The sequence below is a fragment of the Belonocnema kinseyi genome, chromosome 2 (assembly GCF_010883055.1).
Source record: "Belonocnema kinseyi isolate 2016_QV_RU_SX_M_011 chromosome 2, B_treatae_v1, whole genome shotgun sequence".
In the NCBI taxonomy this organism is placed as follows: domain Eukaryota; kingdom Metazoa; phylum Arthropoda; class Insecta; order Hymenoptera; family Cynipidae; genus Belonocnema; species Belonocnema kinseyi.
Window position 1 is genome coordinate 80,391,686 of NC_046658.1, and position 22,254 is coordinate 80,413,939.

At 26.8% G+C, this 22,254-nt stretch overlaps 3 protein-coding genes across 11 annotated transcripts in view; 1 reads left to right on the top strand and 2 right to left on the bottom strand.

The window, feature by feature from the left end:
- The first annotated feature begins 662 nt into the window (after positions 1 to 662).
- LOC117167468 (protein lin-52 homolog) lies at positions 663 to 9,620 on the top strand. Of its 6 annotated transcripts, none has more exons than XM_033352430.1 (4): positions 663 to 819; positions 1,376 to 1,438; positions 1,502 to 1,618; positions 9,417 to 9,620. In XM_033352430.1, exons 1-4 carry the CDS (start codon positions 786 to 788, stop codon positions 9,548 to 9,550), a joined length of 348 nt encoding a protein of 115 aa, XP_033208321.1. In that variant the 5' UTR covers positions 663 to 785; the 3' UTR covers positions 9,551 to 9,620. The 6 variants fall into 6 exon arrangements, with proteins under 6 accessions (XP_033208321.1, XP_033208319.1, XP_033208323.1 ...); XM_033352428.1 differs by having other exon boundaries at positions 664 to 819; positions 1,361 to 1,438; XM_033352432.1 differs by having other exon boundaries at positions 664 to 819; positions 1,514 to 1,618.
- Positions 9,621 to 11,737: 2,117 nt separating this feature from the next.
- On the bottom strand, positions 11,738 to 18,843 carry LOC117167685 (phenoloxidase-activating factor 1-like). The gene is made up of 7 exons (XM_033352804.1): positions 18,166 to 18,843; positions 14,660 to 14,847; positions 14,434 to 14,542; positions 14,144 to 14,325; positions 13,967 to 14,065; positions 12,169 to 12,341; positions 11,738 to 11,907 (listed from the first exon to the last, which is right to left on the bottom strand). The coding sequence occupies exons 1-7, from the start codon at positions 18,387 to 18,389 to the stop codon at positions 11,803 to 11,805; spliced, it is 1,080 nt and encodes a 359-aa protein (XP_033208695.1). The 5' UTR covers positions 18,390 to 18,843; the 3' UTR covers positions 11,738 to 11,802.
- A 116-nt stretch (positions 18,844 to 18,959) lies between these two features.
- LOC117167684 (PI-PLC X domain-containing protein 1-like) overlaps positions 18,960 to 22,254 on the bottom strand; it is a 30,002-nt gene continuing 26,707 nt past the window's right edge. For 3 of the 4 annotated variants that reach the window (XM_033352799.1, XM_033352800.1, XM_033352801.1), the window contains one exon: positions 18,960 to 19,399. In XM_033352799.1, coding sequence (XP_033208690.1) covers positions 19,150 to 19,399 — 250 coding nt within the window. In that variant the 3' untranslated portion in view covers positions 18,960 to 19,149. The remainder of the gene's footprint in view (positions 19,400 to 22,254) is intronic. The other variant, XM_033352802.1, reaches the window with a different exon arrangement.

Genomic DNA, 22,254 nt, shown 5'->3' on the forward strand with positions numbered 1-22,254 from the left:
AATTCTTTGAAATTCCCTTAAATTATGAAAATCAGTTGAAAATTCCTTGACATTTTTAAAAATATGCTCAAATATTTAAAATACTTAAAAATCTTTTGAAATTCTGACTAAAACGGGAAATTTTTAATAAAAAAGAGAATAGTTATATTTTTAGTAAACAAAATTATTTTAAAAAAAGAAAGAATTTTCCGAGGAGATGATGAAATCCGAACAAGAAATTACACACATTTACTATATAGAGGAAGCCTTATGAGACGGGGTGGGGGGGGGGGGGGCAACATTTAAAAAATACGTATATAATTAATGGACGCTCCCTTATTGAGCGAAGAAAACTAGAAAAAGGTGACGTTTCTTGGAAACAGCAAAAAGATGAACTTTTTAAAAAGCGGGTAAAGAGAGCAAAATAGGAAAAAATGTAAAATAAAATCACTAATTATTAAAATTTTCAAAAAAAATATTCATATTTATATTGTCCATGTTTGATGTCATATTCTGCATTAACTTCTCACACCGTAATCACTAATCGTCCCAATCCCTCCCGGCAGTGTCCCGTAGTTTTTGAACAGCTCCTTTAGATTTGAATTGCGCGGACAAATTACAGTTCATTCCGGTTCCTTTATTCCTTGCTACGCAGTTCCTGTTCCACCAGTTCCTTGCATTATTGATTAAAGTTAAAAACGAAACGACGCCTGTCCTGTGGCGCGTACGACAGCCAAATTTATTGTTGTGGATTTTTTGGTTTACATTAATATTGTTTATAAACCTTATTTGTTTAACAATCCGAAATGGCGTCAGACGATTCAGAACCAGAGCAGACAGGTGAGTATTTATAGTTTTTGTTACGAGATAATCTCAGTCAATTAAATACTATTATTTCCGGGCTATATTTTTTGAAGTTGATTTATTTAGACTAGATTCTACGTCCAATAATTAGAAAATTTCGCTTTTGTGATTGCTCATAATTTGTAGCAGAGTACAGTATAATTTAAAACAACTTTTTGATACATATATACACTATTTGCATATTTACATTATAGTTCTACTAACATAACCTCTAAAGTCTCATTTTTGAATGTTTATTACGTTATTGCTTATTACGTTTTCCGTCAAATCACAATAACGGACCTGTACCTATTTATTAGGAATAAATACAAAATGTGATATAGAATAATTGATACTTTTTCCAATGAATTTTCTAATAACCAAAAATGAATTTAAATTTGGCCGTGTAATGAATATTACGATCTACAAAACAAGACTAATTTACCATTTTCGCCCGTATGATAACTGATTTATATTTCAAGTTAACTATTTTATCTCAAACAACATACAGTGAAGTATTGCAATTTATTCTATCTAGATCTTACCATTGTAGAGGAAAGTTTGATGAGTTTTGAAAAACTGGATCGATCATCGCCAGAGTTGTGGCCAGAACAAAGTGAGTTTAATTTAGGGATCTAAGTTTAAATAAGCCACGAGCAAAAAAGTTATTTTATAGTAGCAAATGATGAAGTTCCAGGTGTTAGCGAGTTCGTTGCGCAAAACTCCGCGGCCTCGAAACCGGAACAGCCTTCTTGGACGACTTCCCTTTCGCCTAGCGAAATTAATCAGCTACACCGTAAGTATTTTTTCACGCATAATCTGAACCCATCTATGTCGTAGGCATTTTTAGGCGTTCCGAAGAATTTGGGACACATTAAATGGCTAGTTAACCTTTTATTTCCATGTTCATCTAATTAATGAAATATACTTTTACAATATAATAAGAATACTTATTTTATGTCATATTTTAAAGGGTTTCACCGATTTCGAAGGAAATCATTTTATTTTAATGTTGCAATTTGGCGACGGAAAAAAGTAAATGACTGGATTTACCATTTAACATACATCATTTGAACTCTGAACGCATTTTTTGTGGAATTTAATCAATAATGCAGAGTAAAATAGTCGTGTTTATGATTTTCCTGGTACACGTTACAATTTGAAATAGTAAAATTGGTGTAGTAAACAATGATAATTATTACGAAAATTAAATATTTAATTAGTGTATAGTTTTTTTCATTTAATAATTATTTAACATCCTTGAATTTTTCACGAAAACCTTGAAGAAATCTTGCAACTGAAAATTTTTTTTTATCAATTAATATATAATTTATATTCTACTCATTACAGAATAAATAGATTTCTAAGCATTTTTGATAGACTTTACCAATTATTTTATAGTTTGCAATGAACATACTTTAATATTGTGAATAATTCTACAAGTTTTTTATTTCGTCTTTGCTAATATAGAATTTTAAAGTATACATTTTGTTGGTGATATTTAACTTAGAATATATAAAAATTTTTAGTTGAAAATTTCGATGTGAATTCAGTTTCATAATCTCGGTTTTTGAGTGTACACTGCATTACAAAAAATTGCTAAAGATTAAAAAAATATTTAAAAGCATTTGGAGCATTTTACAAAGATATCACGGATTTCGAAGGTTTCAAAAATGCGTGTATTCCAGATTTCACTGCAATTTCGCAAAGCGTTTAAAGCTTTAAAAAGATTTAAAGATTTGCAAAAAGGCCTGCACACCAAATTTCGAAGATTTCACAAATTTCATAACAATTTCAAAAGAATACAAGACTTGCAAAAAATTCAAAAAGGGTACGGTAAACAAGATTTCAAAACATTTTAAAGACTAAACGATTGCAAATATTTCAATGATTTCAAACGAACACGAAACATTTCACAAACAAATATTAAAGAAAGCTTTCACAAATATTTCAAGAATTTCCAATATTTTACAAAAATGTAAGATTCCAAAAGATTTTAAAGCTTTCAAAGACGACTCATCTTCCCAAAAAATTAAGAATTTGTTTATAAATGGTTCTGCTTTCTTTAAAAAAATTTGGCAAGTAAAAAATAAAATGGCTCATTTTTTTACATATGTAACAAAAGGTTATTTCGTTACTTGATATAAAAAAGGAGATCTGGAAACGAACTTCTTTATTATTGATAAATATACATCTTTCATTAATCTAATTTTTTCACTATAAATACAATGTTCCCTATGTGTGCAAAAATTATTGCCAATTTTTTATATGTACAGTTTTCTATAACAAATAATATGTGACCTTTCATAAGGAAAGGGTTTACCGAGGGGTGAATTTCTCGCATTTTTTTGTGTACTCCAGTATGCAAAAGATTGCGAAATATTGCATGAGATTGCAAAAGATTCCATGGATTATAGGATAATCAACATTGGAATAAATAAGACAAAAAATATTTAAGGAATTAATGTAAATTGCAAACAAAGGAATAATTTAAATTTGACCACTGATAATCTCCTATGAAAGTACATAAAAATAGTGATTCTGCACAAATAAACTTTACACGGCAAAAATGGTTAAACTCGTTTATCTTCAAAATCTCTTTAACATTAATTGAAATCCATATAAAAACCTATAAATCTTCTTTCCTTGAATTGTTGAAATCCATAAAAGTCCCTTGAAGTAAAATTTATGCTATTCCGTAGAGTATAAATAATTTGAAAGCCTTTAAATATTCATTAAAGTTCTTTACAAAAACCATTGAAATATTGAAAAAAAAACTTTGAAATCGTTGGAGATATAAAATCTTTGAAATCTTGTGGAATTCCTTGAAATACTCTAAAAAATCTTGAAATTTGTGGAATTTGCCAAGAATCCCTCGAAAATCAATAAAATTTCGTTTATTTTTTAAGTTTTCGCTAGAAATCCCTTTATACCTTTGAAACCCCTACTAAATTCTTCGATATCCCTTGCATTTTTTGGCATCTCTTGAAATCCTTTAGAATCCCTGAAAACCACTTGAAATCTTTGGAAAACGTAAAAAACCACTTACAAAGCATAACTAGTTTGGAAGCCCTGGAATATAATTAAAATTAAACTTATTGATTAAAGTTCTCCTTAGATAACGTTTAAATCCTTAGAAATCTCTGAAATCCTTGGACATTTATTGAAATTCTTGAATCTTTTGAAATTCCTTGAAATATATTCATATCCCTTGAAATCTTTTGAAATCTCACAGAATTCTTTGCAATTCCTTGAAATCTGCCGATATGTTTGGAAATATTTAAAATACCGTGAAATTTTTATGAAATCTGACGAAATCGCTCAGAAGCCATGGAAATTATATGGAGTAAAAACAAAAATAAAGTTATTCATTAATTTTTTCTTAAACAACTTTAAATCCCTATTATTATTTAAAATAGTCTAATCTTGTGAAATTCCTTGAAATACATTAAAATCCCTTAAAATATTTAAAATAGCTAGGAATCCCTTCATATTTTATTTAATTGATTTTTCCAAGTTACACTAGAAATCTTGAAATATTCGGAAGTCCTACAATAGTAATGGATTTAATGCTTTCACGATGATTCATTCTGATGTCTTGAAATTCTTTTAAATCCCCGGATTTTTTTAATCCCATGAAAAACGATCAAATCTATCGGAATTATTGGAAATATTTGGAAAACCATTAAAAGCCTTGAAATTCGTGGAATTCTCTCGAAATTTGTTGAAATCCTTTGGAATCCAATAAAACCTCCTGATATGTTTGGAAATCTACGTTAAATTAATACTAGAAGCTCTTACGCGCGCTTCGCTCGCGACCCACTACTTTCGTTGTAATTAATCTATTTGGAAATTAAGTTCAAGAAAATACCACGATAATCATTTTTACTTTAATAACTTCTATTTATACACGACTTCGCATGCGTACCATATACGACGAGAGACCGGGTTGTGTACTCGAATTTTGAAAACCCGACTAAACGTAGGTGCATTGTAAATAAATCTTAGTAAAAAAATGACCCTATTCTTTAGAAAATAGCCAAATTCTAAACATTTTATGAAACTTCTTTCAATAATTAATAATTAATAATTCTGGTAAATTTAACAAATAACCTAGAAAAGAGGCATCACAAAGACAATCTTAGTTAACTTCGTAAATACATTTGAATAATACCCAACTCTCAATATGTTTATGAAAATTGTGTGAATGATTAACAATTATTATAAATTTACAATATAAATATGTTGATAAACATTTTTTAAATAATTAATAGTTGTAGATTTTCAATGCATCAGAGAAAAAAAAATATCGAACAGATATTTTTAGATAATTATAGTAACAAGTGAAGCCTACTCGTAGAAAGAAAAGCAAACTCTTAATTTTTCAATTGAAATTCTTTCAAAAATTAATAGTTCTTGTAAATTTACAAAGCAACATAGAAAAGAGTCATCAAATGGACATTCCTAGTTGATTTGGAAAACAAATTAACTCGTAGGATAAACGTCAAACTCTTAATTTTTTAAATAAAATTGTTTAAATAACTAGTAGTTCTCGTAAATTTGCAAAGCAATATGAAAAAGAGTCACCGGATACACATTCTTAGTCGACTCCGTAAACAAATTGACTTGTGGAAAAAAGGAAAACTCTTAATTTTTTACTTAAAATTGTTGTAACGAATAGTTCTTGTGAATTTACAAAGCAACATAGAAAAATGTCATCGGATAGACATTCTTAGTTTAGTCCGAACACAAATTGATTCCTAGGATAAAGGCCAAACTTTAAATCTTTAACTAACATTGTTTAAGTAATTAATAGTTTTTATAAATTTGCAAAGCAATATAGAAAAGAGTCACCGGATAGACATTCTTAGTCGACTCCGTAAACAAATTAAGTTGTAGAAAAAAGGCCAAACTCTTAATTTTTTAATTAAAATTGTGTAAATAATTAATAGTTCTTGTAAATTTACAAAGCAACTTAGAAAAGAATCATCAGATAGACACGCTTAGTTGACTTCGAAAACAAATTAATTAGTTGGATAAAGGCCAAACTTTACATTTTTTAAGTAAAATTGTTTAAATAATTAATAGTTTTTATAAATTTGCAAAGCAATATAGAAAAGAGTCACCGGATAGACATTCTTAGTCGACTCCGTAAACAAATTGAGTTGTAGAAAAAAGGAAAACTCTTAATTTTTTACTTAAAATTGTTGTAACGAATAGTTCTTGTGAATTTACAAAGCAACATAGAAAAATGTCCTCGGATAGACATTCTTAGTTTAGTCCGAACACAAATTGATTCCTAGGATAAAGGCCAAACTTTAAATCTTTAACTAACATTGTTTAAGTAATTAATAGTTTTTATAAATTTGCAAAGCAATATAGAAAAGAGTCACCGGATAGACATTCTTAGTCGACTCCGTAAACAAATTGAGTTGTAGAAAAAAGGCCAAACTTTTAATTTTTTAATTAAAAATGTGTAAATAATTAATAGTTCTTGTAAATTTACAAAGCAACTTAGAACAGAATCATCAGATAGACACGCTTAGTTGACTTCGAAAACAAATTAATTAGTTGGATAAAGGCCAAACTTTAAATTTTTAAAGTAAAATTGTTTAAATAATTAATAGTTTTTATAAATTTGCAAAGCAATATAGAAAAGAGTCACCGAATAGACATTCTTAGTCGACTCCGTAAACAAATTGAGTTGTAGAAAAAAGGTCAAACTTTTAATTTTTTAATTAAAATTGTGCAAATAATTAATAGTTCTTGTAAATTTACAAAGCAACTTAGAACAGAATCATCAGATAGACACGCTTAGTTGACTTCGAAAACGAATTAATTAGTTGGATAAAGGCCAAACTTTGAATTTTTTAAGTAAAATTGTTTAAATAATTAATAGTGTTTATAAATTTGCAAAGCAAAAACAAAAGAATTAAAAAAGCAAAAGAATAAAATAGATATTCTTAGTTAACTCCGTAAACAAATTTACTTATAGAAAAAAGTTCAAAAACTCTTAATCTTGCCATTAAAATTGCTTAAATAATTAATAGTTCTTGTAAGTTTGCAAAGCAACATACAACAGAGTGATCGGATAGACTTTCTTAGTCGACTCCCTAAACAAATTGACTCGTAGAAAGAAGGGCAAACTCTTAATTTGTTAATTAAAATTGTTTAAATAATTATCAGTTCTTTTGTAAAGCAACATAGAAAAGGGTTAGTTGACTCCGTGAACAAATTCTCTCGTAGAAAATTGTTAAACTCTTAAGTTTTAATTAAAAATTGTTTAAATAATTAATAGTTCTTGTAAATTTACAACGCAACATAATGAATTAAACTTATTCTTTAAAGAAGAGCCATTTATGAAAATTGTTTTAATCATTAAACTGTTTGAAGATTAAATAAATGCTAAAAGCCATAAATGAACTCCATTCGAATTCGGCACGATCGCTGCAACTTAATCACTAGGAATGTTTACATCCAATAATGTAAACAGATACCTCGAACGTGCCTGTTTCACTTTTCTATCACTCTATGGGAAGCTGAGACCGCCTTTCAACTATAGGAAATAAGTAAATCGTTTGTACTTTCTCTATTTTTCGTATCAAGTCTTTCAATGTTTGGACCTTCCTAATTTCTATAATGATTTTGTGTAATGATTTTTCTGGAATCATGAAAAAATTATAAGAAATTAATTATAGGAAAATTATTGTCGACTTGTACTTGAATTTCCTGGAATATTTTTTTTGTATTGGGAGATTTCAAGGTATTGTGGCAGTTTCTTTCTCTTGGGGAGAAAGCACTCCTAATCTATTCACAATTTTAAATAATTGTTTAGAGGTAGCGAGCACAAAATTTTGGTAAAATGTGAGATTTTTGTAGTTTTCGATCTTTTTTAATAAAAATATTAATTTGACGCTCGTAAAAGTCATAAAAAGCATACTTTTCTAAGAAAAGACAAATAGTTAGAGAAATATCGTATATCTTTACACTTTTCTTATTAGGAAAAATGTTATATACTAATGATTGGGCGATAATCCTGCAATTGAAGTTAACTAAGTTTTTTCTCATTATTCTTACAAATATTCGAAAAATTAATCATAATAATTGCTAGTTTCTACGTTACAACTTTCACTAATTATTTCTATTATACAATATTGGAAACCCTAATGCTCACTCTGATATAAAAATGAAGCATAAATAAAATATTTTCCAGTTGTATGTTTCGTTTAAACCAGGAGCGACTAACATTGGAATCTTTCAACTATAAATGTTTGACTATACGTTTATTGCGAATTAAAAAAAAAAAGACTTCGACGATTTAATTGATAAAATAAAGAAACGATTTTTATATCACGAAAATAAACATATTTTTTGTCAATTTTTTGTTGTTGTATTTGGCCTTCTATAAGGCAGATATCCTTATATCCTTTAAGCTTTTGGCGGACTAAATTATATTTTGTGGCTGTGAGAACTTTTTTCCTGGAAACATAATTTTCTAATTTTTCTCGTGAACAATGCAAAGTATTTTAAAATACGAGATCAATTTTATGTAGAATTTTATAAATGAGCCCATTATTTCTGAACATCTTGTCAAAATTGTCGTTTGTAAGAAAAATATCACAATTCAATTTTTCACAAAAGAAACTGTAGCCGCAAAAATGATTAAGTCCACAAAAACTCGCAGGATGTTTTCCTTATAGAAAGCCAAACTTAACAGAAAATGAAAGTATTTTGTACTTTTTTCTCTGGTGGATTTCGAAAGATGACGGTAAAACTCACCAGAATCGAAGGAAAATTTGAATATCTGAATCAGATAAAAAACTATAGAGTTTGAAAGAAAGAATGTTTTTTTTCGAAATAGGCGTCAAAATTCAAATACTCGTAACTTCGGGAACATTTTTTTTTTCTTAAATCAGGAAATTGGGCATCGCTTAATTTTCTATGAAAAACATCTTTCGCCGATAAGAAATTCTGCGAGATTTTAAAAGTCCCTTATTTGAAATGGATTCGATTCAAACATATAATTTATTCTATTGGAAAAAATTTTTTAATGGATGAATTGCAATTGGTGCCTATATTAAATAATTTCAGTATTTGTGTATAAAAAAATTTAAAACATTCAGTGTTACATGAAGATATTGTTTTATGTATTTATTTGTAGGTAATAGCTTATCTTAAAAAAAACTATTTTAATTAGGAAAACGTATATTATTATTTTGAACATAATATTTATAAAATATGTTACGCGAGGGCGGAGGGGAAAAAGGTTGAAAATAACGTTGCGTAATAAGAATGATAAACAATATAGCTTTTTGAGTATTTTGTTGGAGCAGAACAGATTTTACGAAAAATATACTGAAAAATTGTAAATAAGTATTCTATTAACCAAGTAAAAGACAAAAAAATGTAATTATTTTTGTTATTTCAAACAATTATAATTTGATCAGATTTTTCTAAAATATGACATTTTTCGAAACTTCTCCCATCGTAACAGGACCATAACAATTCTTCTTGAATCCTCCCTCTCCTAAAAGCGTTACGTAATATATGCAAGACCCTTATACCATTTTTTTTAATAATAATTGTATTTACAGAGCTGGGAAATCTATCGATGGATTTACTTATAAAAGAAGTAAAGAAACTTCATGACATGGCTTACGAACTTGGTGTTGAAGAGGCAAGAGAAATGACGCGTGGAAAGTATTTAAACATTTTTAAGCATAAGTAATTTAAAGGAAACTGTGAATATTAGTATAATGTAAGGACGATATTTTTGTAAATATAATGGTTAAACTTAATTCCTGTTGTTATAATTCATAATCAATTACCACATTTAAAAGTTTTTACTGTTTATTCAACATTATTTTATTCAATTTTGTTTTAGCAAATTGAATTTGAACCAGGAAATGTTGAATTTTCTAAATCTGAAAATTGTTCAGATTCTCTCTTTATTAAAAAGTGTTCGTTATAGTTTGAAATACAATGTTGCAATTTTAAACGATTGAATTCAAAATTATTGAAGATCAAACACTACTAATTAATAATTGTCCAACTTATAAAGTATAAAACTGAAACAACCAAATCTTTAGCATCTTTAATTTACAATTATTTCTCGCGTCTAATTTGAAATTACTAAAGTTTTAAAATTTTACTTTGAAAATATTTGATTTAAAACGTCCTGAAATATTAATACTTAAATAATAAAAATCTTTGATTTATAATCAAATGCATTGAATGTTTTAATATAAAAATATTTAAAACTTTTAATTTAAGATGCTTCTATTTCAAACTCAGGGTGGGCAGATAACTTCACTTTCAAAATAGCCAGATTTCTCCCTGACCAATTTTTCATTTTCTCCAACCACTAATATTCAAAGACCAGCTAAAAAGCTAGTATATATCTCAAAAATATTACAAGATTAAAAAATCTTGTTACATTTTTAAGATATATTATTTTATAAACGCAATACAAAAATTCAGATTGAAATGATAAATATCAAATTTATTTTAAAAAAAGATAACTGCTATCATGAAGCATTCTTTTTAAATCTAACATGGTGAATTTTTAACAAAACATAAATTCTTATGAAAAAATCTAGTAGCTAATATTTCTACTACAACAAAATTTTCAACAAAATATATAAATTTTCGAGAACATTATTTTATTTTCAACAAAATTGTTGATTTTTTGTAACCAAATAGTTGCATTTTTGACGAAATGGTAAAAATATTTAATAAAAAAATATTAAGTTTCAACCAAAAACCGTTGAATTTTCAACCAAATATGTAGTTAAACTTTTAACTCAAGAAGACGATTTTGTTAGAAGACAATTGAATTTCTAACAAAAAGATGAATTCTTAACGAAAAATTTAAGAGTTAATATTTCAACCAAACAAAGAATGAAATTTCTACCAAAAGAGATAAATGTTAAACCTAACAATGGAATAGTTACATTTTCAGTAAAAAAAATTAATGTGAAAAAAATAATAATTTTTTACTGAAATTATAAATTTTCCAAGCAAAAAGACGAATTTTCAACAAATAAAGATTTGTTAGTCAAGAGAGAGAAAAGGTTCATCCAAATTATTGAACTCTCGAACCAAAAGAGGAGTTTTCTGTAATGCAGTTGAATCCTTCATTTGAAAAGTTACATTTTCGGTTATAAAATTAATTAAAAACAAAAAAAAACTAATTTTCAACAAAATAGTCAACTTTACAAAAAAGTTCAATTTTCAACAAAATAACATTGAGCAAAAGGGGTGAATTTTAGACTAAAATGCTAAATCTGTAACAAATTGGTTTAACGTTTAACCAAGTAGTTCAGATTGCAAAAAAATCCAAGTGAATTTTCAGCGATTATTGTTATAGTTGAATTTAGCCAAAAAGATGAATTTTCAATACAATAGTTGAAATCCAGACCAAAGTTGATTAATTTTTAACCAAACTATTGCATTTTTATCAAAAAAATATATAGAATTTCTACTAAAACTCATGAATTTTTAAACCAAAAAGATTAATTTTCAACTAAAAAGGATGAAAAACAAAATTACTGAAGTTTTAACCAAATAATACAATGTTTAACTAAAAATATAATCGTCAGGAAGAAACGACGGCAAAAAAATGAAGTAGAAAAAGATGGAAAATAAAATTCTAACAGGAATATTATATTAGGGCCTGATTTTTAAACTTCCCAAATTTTCTGATTGATGAAGAAATTCTGATTTCAGATTTTTTATTTTCCTGCAGTCGCTCTGCAAACGCTTTTTTCTATTTATTTAAAAAAATACACGGGTCATTCTTAACCAAAATGACCCGAACAATTTGGACTATTTTAATTTGCAAGGTTATAAATTGCGAATTCGTTTTTATAGTTAAACAATATCTTTATTTTTAGTCTTATTTTACTCATATTTTCTATTTTTTTTGTACAGTTGATCAATTAATTGAAAATAGCAAATTTTCAAGTTACTATTTTAATTTCATAAGTTTCTCCTAATCCAATCAATATATTTTTGAACATCAACAAAGACTGTTGGCGCACTTGATCTCGAATCACAGTCAGCACCATAAGATACAACTCCAATCTAAAATGACATTTTAAAAAGTGTTAATATTTTAGAGTCAATGTTTATTGTTTTGCGAAGATAAATTCAGGTCTCAAAGTCTTAACTGCAGATAATATTATAGTAAAAATAAAGAATCACATAAAATAAGAAACTATTTTACCTTTTAAAGTTTGAATGCTTTATAATCATAAGTTAGTATTTACAAGAAAACAAAAACCTAATAATTTGTTTTAAAACACAAGCTTTGAGGCCTGTAATTGACGTGTGCTATTAATTTACTAGAAAAAAGTTATCGCCCTCTCTGCTAATAAGTGGAGCACCACTATAACCAGAACATGGTTCTTGTTCTCCTCGTGCACATAATTCCACAGATAATCCACGATTTATAAAATAAGAACACTCCTGGGGCGAAATCAACCTCATTTTTAGCCACTGTTGAATTGAAGGTTTATCTGTAAAAGTAATATTAAAAGGAAAAGATCAACTTTCTTTATTATAAATCATACTGTAAGTAATTTATAGTTTCCAAAAATAATAAGATATGGGACTTGAGACTAATGGTAATTTTCTGTATTTCTAATAGGTTTTGGAGGGTGAATAATTCATGTTCAAAATTTTCAGATTTTTTTGGAACAATTTTTTATTTTTCCTGCCCATTAACCTTGAAATGCCAGTATTTTATTCTTGTAATATTTTTAAGATCGGATCTTTTATAAACGAAATCAAACAATATTTCAGGTACAAAGTAAATATTTTCAAATTTACTTATTTAATTTTAACAAAAAAATTACTTTTCTATCATAAAAGATGACTTCTTAACAAAATACTTAAATTTTCATAATATAAATAAATATTCAACCTAAAGATATGAATCCTGAAAAAAGTGCAATAGTTAATATTTCAACCAAAAAAGATGACATTTCATATTAAAAAATTAATTTTACAACCAAAAAGATGAATTTTCAACAAAGATTTTTCAGTCATGACAGAAAAAAAAGTTTACCTAAATTGTTGAATCTTCAACCCAAGACGAAGTTTCTGTACAAAAATTGAATTTCCGAACAGAAAATATAAATTTTTAGCGATAAAAATAAAATTTTTAACAAAATAGTTAAATTTTCACCAAAAAGATTAACCTCTACTAAACAAAATGTCAACCAAGTAGTTCATTTTTTACCTGCGCAATTGAATTTTCAATTTTTAAAAGATAAATTTCCAATAAAAATAGTTCAAATTTCAAGCAAAGAGATAAATTTTCATCCAAGAGGGATAACTTTTTAACAAAATTGTTGAATCTTTAAACAAAGAGTTACATTTTTATCCAAGAAAGATGAAATTTCTAGTAAAACAGATGAATTTTCAAATCAAAAAGACAAGTTTAAAAAAAATTGGATTTTCATTTGAAAAAATTTTGACTTGACTTTCCAAAATGAAAATATGAATTTCAAACAAGTTATTGCTTTATGAAATAGTTGCATTTTTAATCAAAAATTTGAGTTTTCGAGACAAAAAGGAAGACTTCAACAAAATTATTGAATTGTCAACTAAACAGTTGCATTTTTATCCAAGAAAGATGAAATTTCTACTAAAAGAGATGAATTTTTAAAATAACAAATTTTCAACAACAAGAAAACAGCTGAATTCTCATTCAAATAATATTATAGTTCATTTATCAAACGCTAAAATATGAATTTTAAACAAGTTAATTTTCTACAAAATAGTTGCATTTTCAACTAAAAAGTTGAATATTTGTTCTTAGCTTTAATTTAATTTAATTGAAAAATTCCAAATTTATTTTGAATAAAAGTTATAGAAATCCTCTGATTTTTGCAAGATTTTTTTTAAGTGTCTTGACTTTTCACTGAACAATAAAATTCCCTGACTTTTTAGATTTGTTGTTGGCTAGTTTTGTCTTTCACTCAAGAAGTTTCTTTGGCGCGTAAAGTTAAATTCATAATAAATTTCGATGCAAATAGCGTAAGTTATTGTTTCATTTACGAATTTTCAAAAGTTACGTACATCTCTTAACCCATACACTCCCCCTTGAGCCGTTACGTAATTTAAGTAGGTCCCTTACCTCTTTGAAAAGATAATTTACCCCATCCAACCAGAGTTCCTATTTTGCCTTCACTTACGAATAATTGAGCTGGAGGAAGGCATATTGGCTGTGCTGTGGCTAAAATAATGAGAGGAAGATAAATATCTGAAATGAATAAAAATTTTAAGAAAAAATAAGTCTGTATAATCAACGAACCAGTAAACTCTATATCAGCTGACAAACGAAGGAGAGCGATGTTATTTGTATAACTTTGCAATTCAAAGCTCGGATATTTAATTACATGCGAAATGCCATAATGCCTAGCCTTATGGCTACAAAAGAGGGAATTACAATCCGGATCTGTTGAAGCATCGAAATCGCCAACCATAACAGAGTGTCTGATGAAATATTCATAAAATAATCACAAATTTGTCATGAAAATCGATGAGTAAAAAGAAAAAAGATTAATTAAACTTCAATTGCGTAATTTTAATGAAGTTGCCTACAACTGATAATTTCCGGAAGTGGCGAGGGCACACGTCGCAGTCGTCAAAATTGTTCTCTCATTTATTATTACACCACTGCAAGGATACATTACAGCTGCGTTTGCAAAATCTAAGATTAAATTTGCAAAGTAGTTTATTATAATGACCTTTTCATAGGTACTTCGATTTTTTTCTATGTGTTGCGGCAAAGTAAGACAAAGTTTTTAGAATAGAGAAGAGAACTTACTCACGAAGCTGACTCGAACTAGAAATGGATAAGTTCCTAATGTTTCTGAATTGCTTCGAATTAAACTCTGTCCACATTGAAGATTGTAGACAGGGTGTGGATCAGAAATCGCTTCAATTGAACCTTCAGGCAGATCGCAACAAACTTTGAGGCTTGCTTCATTGTACCCGCAAATTGAAACACGTAAACTGACACAAAAAAATGATTTTTTAAATATTCAAATTTAAGAGCCTTCAAAATTAATTGATTTATAATTTGAAATATTGGAAAAAGAATCTCCGAATTAATTAATCTAATGTTGAACAACTGCACATTTAAAGCATTTAGAATTGAGAGTTAAACATTCGAAATTGAATAATTTCAAACTCAAACGCACGATACTGTAAAATTTTGAAACATTTAAAATTAGATAAGGGGCCGTTCAAAAACTTCGTTACGCTATTTTGAGCATATTTTCCACTCATCTCCATATTTAAGTCAAAATCTTGTCTCCTAATTGATTTGATAATCGCCTAAGATAAAACATACAAACATAATATTTTAACAGACTTCACAGTCCAAGATGCCATCTCTCAAAACAGGACCAATAGGGTTATTTTTTACGAAAATAGGATAATAAAGGGGGATAAATTCTTTTAAATAAAATGAATTTATCGAAACTATATTCATTTTTGACTAAACGGTGACACTTGCAATCAAGGACTTAAAACTTCAAAGCAAAAGGCACAAAATTTAACCAAATAGTTGAATTTTTAACCAAATGGTCGAATTTTAATTACAAAAAATAATGAACGTTAACCACAAATAGTTGCGTTTTTAATAATAAAATTTATTGTAATCTAATCATTTAACCTTGAACTAGATTATGAAATCTTTTACCCAAAAAATTAATTTATTACTAAGTAGTTCAACGAAGTAGTTTAATTTTCAACCAAAAATATTAATTCCAACATAAAATATAATAGTTAATATATCAACCTAAAAATGTATTAATTTGGATTAAAAAATAGTTTAATTCAACCACAAAAGACGCATTTTCAACAAAGAAGGTTTAATTCTTAACCAAAAATAGATTAATTTTCAACCAAAAAAGATTAAATTTTTGCGGAACGAGATAAATTTTTAACAAAATATAATAATTTTCAATAAAAGAGTTGAAGTTTCAAGCGAGAATATTAATTTTCTAAAAAAAACACATTTTTCAACATAGTATATATATTTTAAACCAAATAGTTGAATTTTGACCTAAAAAAATTCAAGGTTTAGAACAAAATAGTTGATTTTCAACAAAGCAGATAATCTTTCACCAAAAAATTTTTTGTTGTTGTCAAATTGTCAACATTTTAAGCCCAAAAGATTAGTTTTTTTACAAAACAGTTTAATTTTCAAACCCAAAATATGAGTTTTCAACTAAAAGTTAGTTTGCCACCAAATGACATAGATGAATAATGACCTACAAAAATGAATTTTTAACCAGATAATCGAATTTTTTAACAAAAAAGATTAAACTTTGTCCAAATAGCCTTCAAACCAAAAGGGAGCTATTTTTTTAATCCGAAATTTTAAAAGTTCCAGAAAATAGTTTAATTTGCAATAAAAAAGTAAATCTTCTACCAGATAGTCGAATTTGAAACTAAAAACGATACATTTTCATTCAAAAACAATATAGGTAAATTTGCAGTTAAAAAAATTGATTTTCAACAAGAACAAAAAATGATTTTTATACCAAAGAGATCTTCAATCAATAAAATGAACTTTCAACAAAGTGCTTTAACTTTTAAACCAGCAGTTGAATTTCCAATCGAAAAGATTAATATTCTAATAGAAAAGACGAATTTACAACAAAACACATCAATTTCCAACCAAATACTTATTAAATTCGAATTATTTGAATTATTAACCAATAAAATAAATGTTCAACAAAGTAGTTTAGCTTTCAAACAAGTAGTATGTACTTCAATTTACAATAAAAAATATGAGTACCCCAATGAAAAGTTTAATAGTTGAATTTTCAAGTAAAAACGTTTAATTTTCAACCAAAGAAGAACCAAATTCGGAACCAAAAATATAATAGTAGATTTTCCAAATTTGAAAAAAATCCACTTAGATTCAAAACCAGTTGAATTTTCTTATAGGGTTCTATTAATTCACTTTGAAAATAAGCAAAAACCCAAGAAAAGGGGGAAGTTTCTTGGAAAGAAAAGAAAAAAGAGGAATTCTTTAAAAAGTGGGTATAAAGAGTGGAAAGATTTTGAAGTCTGTATTTAGATGCTTTACTTGTCATATAAAGTCTGTTCCTAATTTTAATATTTTCAAGATTTTCAAATATTGTTATTCAAATGAATATTTTCCATGTGTGATGTCACATTCTCTATTTTTTGTACGGCCCCTAATCTGCAAATTGAGAATATTTAAAATGATACAATTTCATAGTAGAAGCCATCAAAATTGAACAATTTTAATTTTCAAGCGTTCAAAGAAAAAATTGATTAACACCGAAGATTTTTAGTATGATTTTATTTTAAATTAAATCATTTCAAACGAAAAAATGCTGCATTATTGTGTGCTTTCAATTAAAAATTATACGATTAATATTTTAAACTTAGTCTTCAATCATAAATACAGTGAATAAAATATCGTTCCAATATCATTTTTGTATTATATCATTGAGCCAAAATACCTTCCAGAGAAAAAACTTCAATTTTTAACTTGCATAATTTTGAAAGATTGGAATTTGAACCAAGAAAGGTTGAATTTTACAATCTAAAAATTTCTTCGATTTGAAAGCTTACTGCTTAAAATTTTTCAATTTTAAACACTACAGGCTTGAAATTGTCTAACTGATAAAGTAGTATCCTAATGAAGTATTAAAGAACTTTAGAATTTTGCAGCTTTTAATTATTTGAATAGATTTACATTTAAAACCAAAGAACTTTGAATGTTTCAATACTACACTTTCAATTAAAACAAAAAAGTTTTCTTTGCAAAATCTTAAATGTTTCAATTTGAAAATCCTGAAAATGATATATTTTTAAAATATTGAAGGTTTCAAACTAACGTACATTCGAATTTGAAAGTCACCCATTTTTAATATATAAATGGGAAATTATTGATTTTGCAAGAATGTAAATTACGAAAATTTCAACTTAAAATTTTTAAATTTCACAAATTGTAAAAAATGATCCATATTCATAAAGTTTTTATCTAAAATTATTCAATTTTAATCATTATGAATAAAAAGTTTGTTTGACCATTAAGATCTTGATTTCTACATTATCTCATTTTTAGTCGTCCAAATTTGAAAAGAAACAATTTTGCATAGTTTGATCAAAATTGTAAATTTTCAAATGATGAACTTTTCGAATAAAATAATAAATATTTAGAGACTCAAAAATCAAAATGTTCGAAATCAAGCTTTATTAATAATTAAAGATCTAAGGATTAATCTTATTTTCCCGTTTGAATAGACAAATTCATTCTTATTTTATATATATTTCATTTATTACCTGTAAACTGGAAGCGCCTGTTGGCGCATTAAAATCAATAGCTCTGGGCAATTGTGCAATGGAACACACTTTTTGGATGCTGAACAAGAAAAAGGAATATCCAAACCCGTTTCATTCGAATAATAGTTTGGCCAAGATTGGGCTTTTACAAAAAACCATAAGAGTGACAGGAGAAAAAATATTTTAAATTTTAATAAATATAAACTTAGTATAGCGATTCTCATTCTTGCAGTTTTTTATATACTCAATAACAAGGTAAAACAAATTAGATTCACTTTATTTGCAAAATAAATTTTGAAGATAAGTTTTGAATTAAATTTAAAGCTATGCACATTTGTGATTAGGTAAGAAATTATAATTTTTTATGTAAAGTTGCACTAGACTCGAGACGATTGGTATACAAACTGAAGGTAATTTTTTCTTTTGTGCACGTTGCGAATAATTTGCAACAAATGATTTCGTGTTTCTCAGTTACCTTGGATAGAGTATTATTTGCATTTCCGCCGGAAGTTTCAATATCACGCTTCAGAGTCAATGCAGTTTACGATTAATCGGAAAAAAGTTATGAACCGGCCCAAGGTTTAATAATTATCATCGAAGGTTGCAATTTAGTCTTAAATTCTAAGAAGTGTTCAAGGAATAAATTTCAATGGCTTTTTTAAACTTGAATTTCTTTTTAAAAAACCACATAATTTAAATATAAATCACAAGTACTTTTGTTGTTTTCAAAGTCTTAACTTATGCAATATTTGGAAAAGTATTTAGGACATAGAAAAAATATGTTAGTCAGCAACTTTAGTGATATGTCTATTTTGAAATTAATGGACGATCGACCATTTGATTATATAATGTTATTTTTCACTGTGGAAGTTGTTTTCATTTATTTCAGACTTCGTGGGTCGACTTGTTCACTTATTTGGCAAATGTATAGCAGTTTGAAGTCACAGGTATTTTGTAATCAAATGTTTCAGAATTATCGGAATTTCAACAACTATTGAATCTTCTCTCGTTCCACTCAAGGGCAGTTTCGACGATTCCAGTAGCTTTGATGAAATCCACAGCAACGATGTTTGCCGAATGTTGCCATTTAGTGTTATACCACATGGTAATTTTTGCATCAACATCTTCCGCCATTTTTCGAAGTCCACCCAGTCGGTCCAGAAAAATATCCCAGGCTTTCGGAGTCAGTTCTGCCATTGCAGACCTCGGATTTACCTTCGAAGAACTGATGATACTAATATATTAATTGTATCCATTAACAATTCCCTTGTATACAATTTCTTGGATATAATTTTTAACTTCAAAACCTTTAAATAAGGGTGGCCGCAAAACTTCATGTTCAAAATTCCCTCATTTTTATATGAATATTTTTTTATTTTTCCTCACACTTAATATCTATAAAAGCTAAAATGTTAATCTTGCATAATTAATTAATTAATTTATATCAACAGTGATTAACATTAAGATTCAGAGTGGAAAATGAGGGTTAATACAGAATCTTTTATAAGCGGAATGAAGCAATTTTAAGTTTACATTTGTTAACTTATAATTAATTATTCTCAGGTTTGGTACAGCTTAAATTACTTGAAAATAGTGATCAAACGTGACTAATTTCGTACCCAAAAAGTCTCTAAAACTGACTAATGTGCGTTAATAATGTGACTAATATTCTTAATTTAAAATAATAAAAAAAAATCGATTTATAAGATTTCAGAAAAATTCAAGTTAAATTCGAAATAATTCAAATAAATTTATAGTAAATTTAAATCAATTTAAAGTAAATGAAAGAAATTTGCTTAAATTTATAAAAATTCAAATGAATTGAAATCAATTTAAAAATATAAAAAAATCTGTGAATTTAGTACATTTGAAACCAGTTTAAGAAATAGTATAAGGGAATTTAAAAGATTTTGGTCAATGCCTAATAATTAAAGGTGATTTTACAAGTCTTCAAGATGAATTAACCAAAAAATTACAAAAAAGAAAGAAAGATCCATTAAACTGAGTAAATGTAGCAGAATTCACGAGAAATCCAAAATTTTTAAAAATAATTTAGTATAAATTTATAAGAATTCAGGGTTAATTCCTAATAAATTTTCATGAATTGAAAAAAATAATTAAAAATATCTTTAGATCTTTTAAATCCTATGAAATCGCTCACTTCTCGTGCATAAATTCTTTAAAATCCAATAAAATATTATGAAATTTCGTGAAATATATGGATGATATTTCCGGCAACCCTGGATAATTTATTAAAATACCTTGAGAGCTTTTAAAATATCATAAAGTCGTTGAAATCCTCGGAATTCTTATAAAATTCCACTTATTCTGAAATTCTAAGAAAATCTTTACAACCTCACACAAAATTTTCACAAATTCCTTAAAATCCTTGGAAATCCATTGAGATTTGTTTTATTTCTTGAAAATGTCCTTGAATTTTCTCTAAATTCTATATATTATTTCAAATCCTTTGAAATCTCTCCAAATGATTGAAATAAATAAGAAATTCCATGGGATTTTTGAAAATACTGTAAAATCTTTCAAATCCATGGAAATTATTTTAAATTATTTAAATATATTAAAAATTTCCTGATATAATCTAATCCTTCAAAATCTTTCGAAAATTTTTTCATATTTCTGAAAAGTTTTAAAAAGTTTTTAAAAATTCTTTGAAATTTTTTAAATACTCTAAAATCTGTGAAATTTCTTTAAAATATCTAAAGCAATTAAATATATCCTACGATATTTCAAATAATCCGAAAACCTTAAAGCTATTACAATTTCCTAGGAATTTGAAAAAATACTCTGAAATCTTTCAATTTCTTTGAAATACCTTTAAACTATAGAAATAAATTACAAATACCCAAAGATATTTCAAATCTGTTGAAATCCTTAAAATTCTTAACATTTTCTTAAATTTTTTTAAATACCCTAAAATCTATGAAAATCTTTAAAATATGACGAAATTCCTAAATTCTTGTGAATAGATTCCTTGAAATCCATTAAAACATCATAAAATTCTGTGTTATCAGATTAAATCTGATAATATTTTCTGCATTCCTGGATTTATTAAAATAACCCCAGAGCTTATAGAATCCTATAAAATCGTTGAAACTCTCATAAATGTTATCAAACCCCTTGAAATTTTTAAAAATATTTAAAAATCTTATAGGTCCTATAAAAGCGTTCCATATTTATCGAAATTCGAAGAGATTATTCACAACCCCAAGATTTTTTTATTCCTGCAAATCATTAAAATCCTTAAAGATTCATTGAAAAATTGTAAGCTTCTTAAAAATGCATTGGAGTCTTTTAAAATGCTCTAAAATATTTCTAATCCTTTAAAAGCTTTCGAAATCTTTTATAACTTTTCAAAGCTCTTAAAAAATCCTTGAAATTTTTAAAATCCCCTGTAATATTTTAAATACTTTAGAATTCATTCGTATTATTGAAATCTATCAAAATTGTTTGGAATATCTCGATATACCTTGAAATATTAAAAAATCTTAGAAATTCAGGAAACCCCTTAATTCTTGTGAAACAAATTCTTTGGAAATTTAATAAAATACCTTGAGAGCTTTGGAAACCCATTAAAATAATTTAAATACTAGAAAATCTTATTGGAACCTTTTAAGATCCCTCGAAAATTTTAAATACTACTGAGAATTCCGTGGAATATTTTTAAAGACCCTAAGATATTTAAATCCTTTACAATCTTTTGAAATCCGTTGATATTTTTAAAAGCTATTGAAAATTCCTTGGCTCTAAAAACCCCTGAAAACTTAACATTTTTTTTTTTTGAAATTCCATTCATCAATTACTGAAATAAATTAAAAATTCCTTGAGATCTTCTAAAATGTCCCAAAAATCTTTAATATTCTTTAGAATACTTAGAAATACTTTGCAATAGTTGAAAATCTTTGAAATCCTAGCAAACATTTCAAATCTTGTAGATACATTTTTCGAAAAGTAATTAAAATACCTTAACAGCTATGAAAATCCCTTAAAATCATTGAGATCCTCGTAAATGTTATAAAATCCTTTGCATTATTTAAAGTATATTAAAATCTCCCATGTCAAATGAAATCG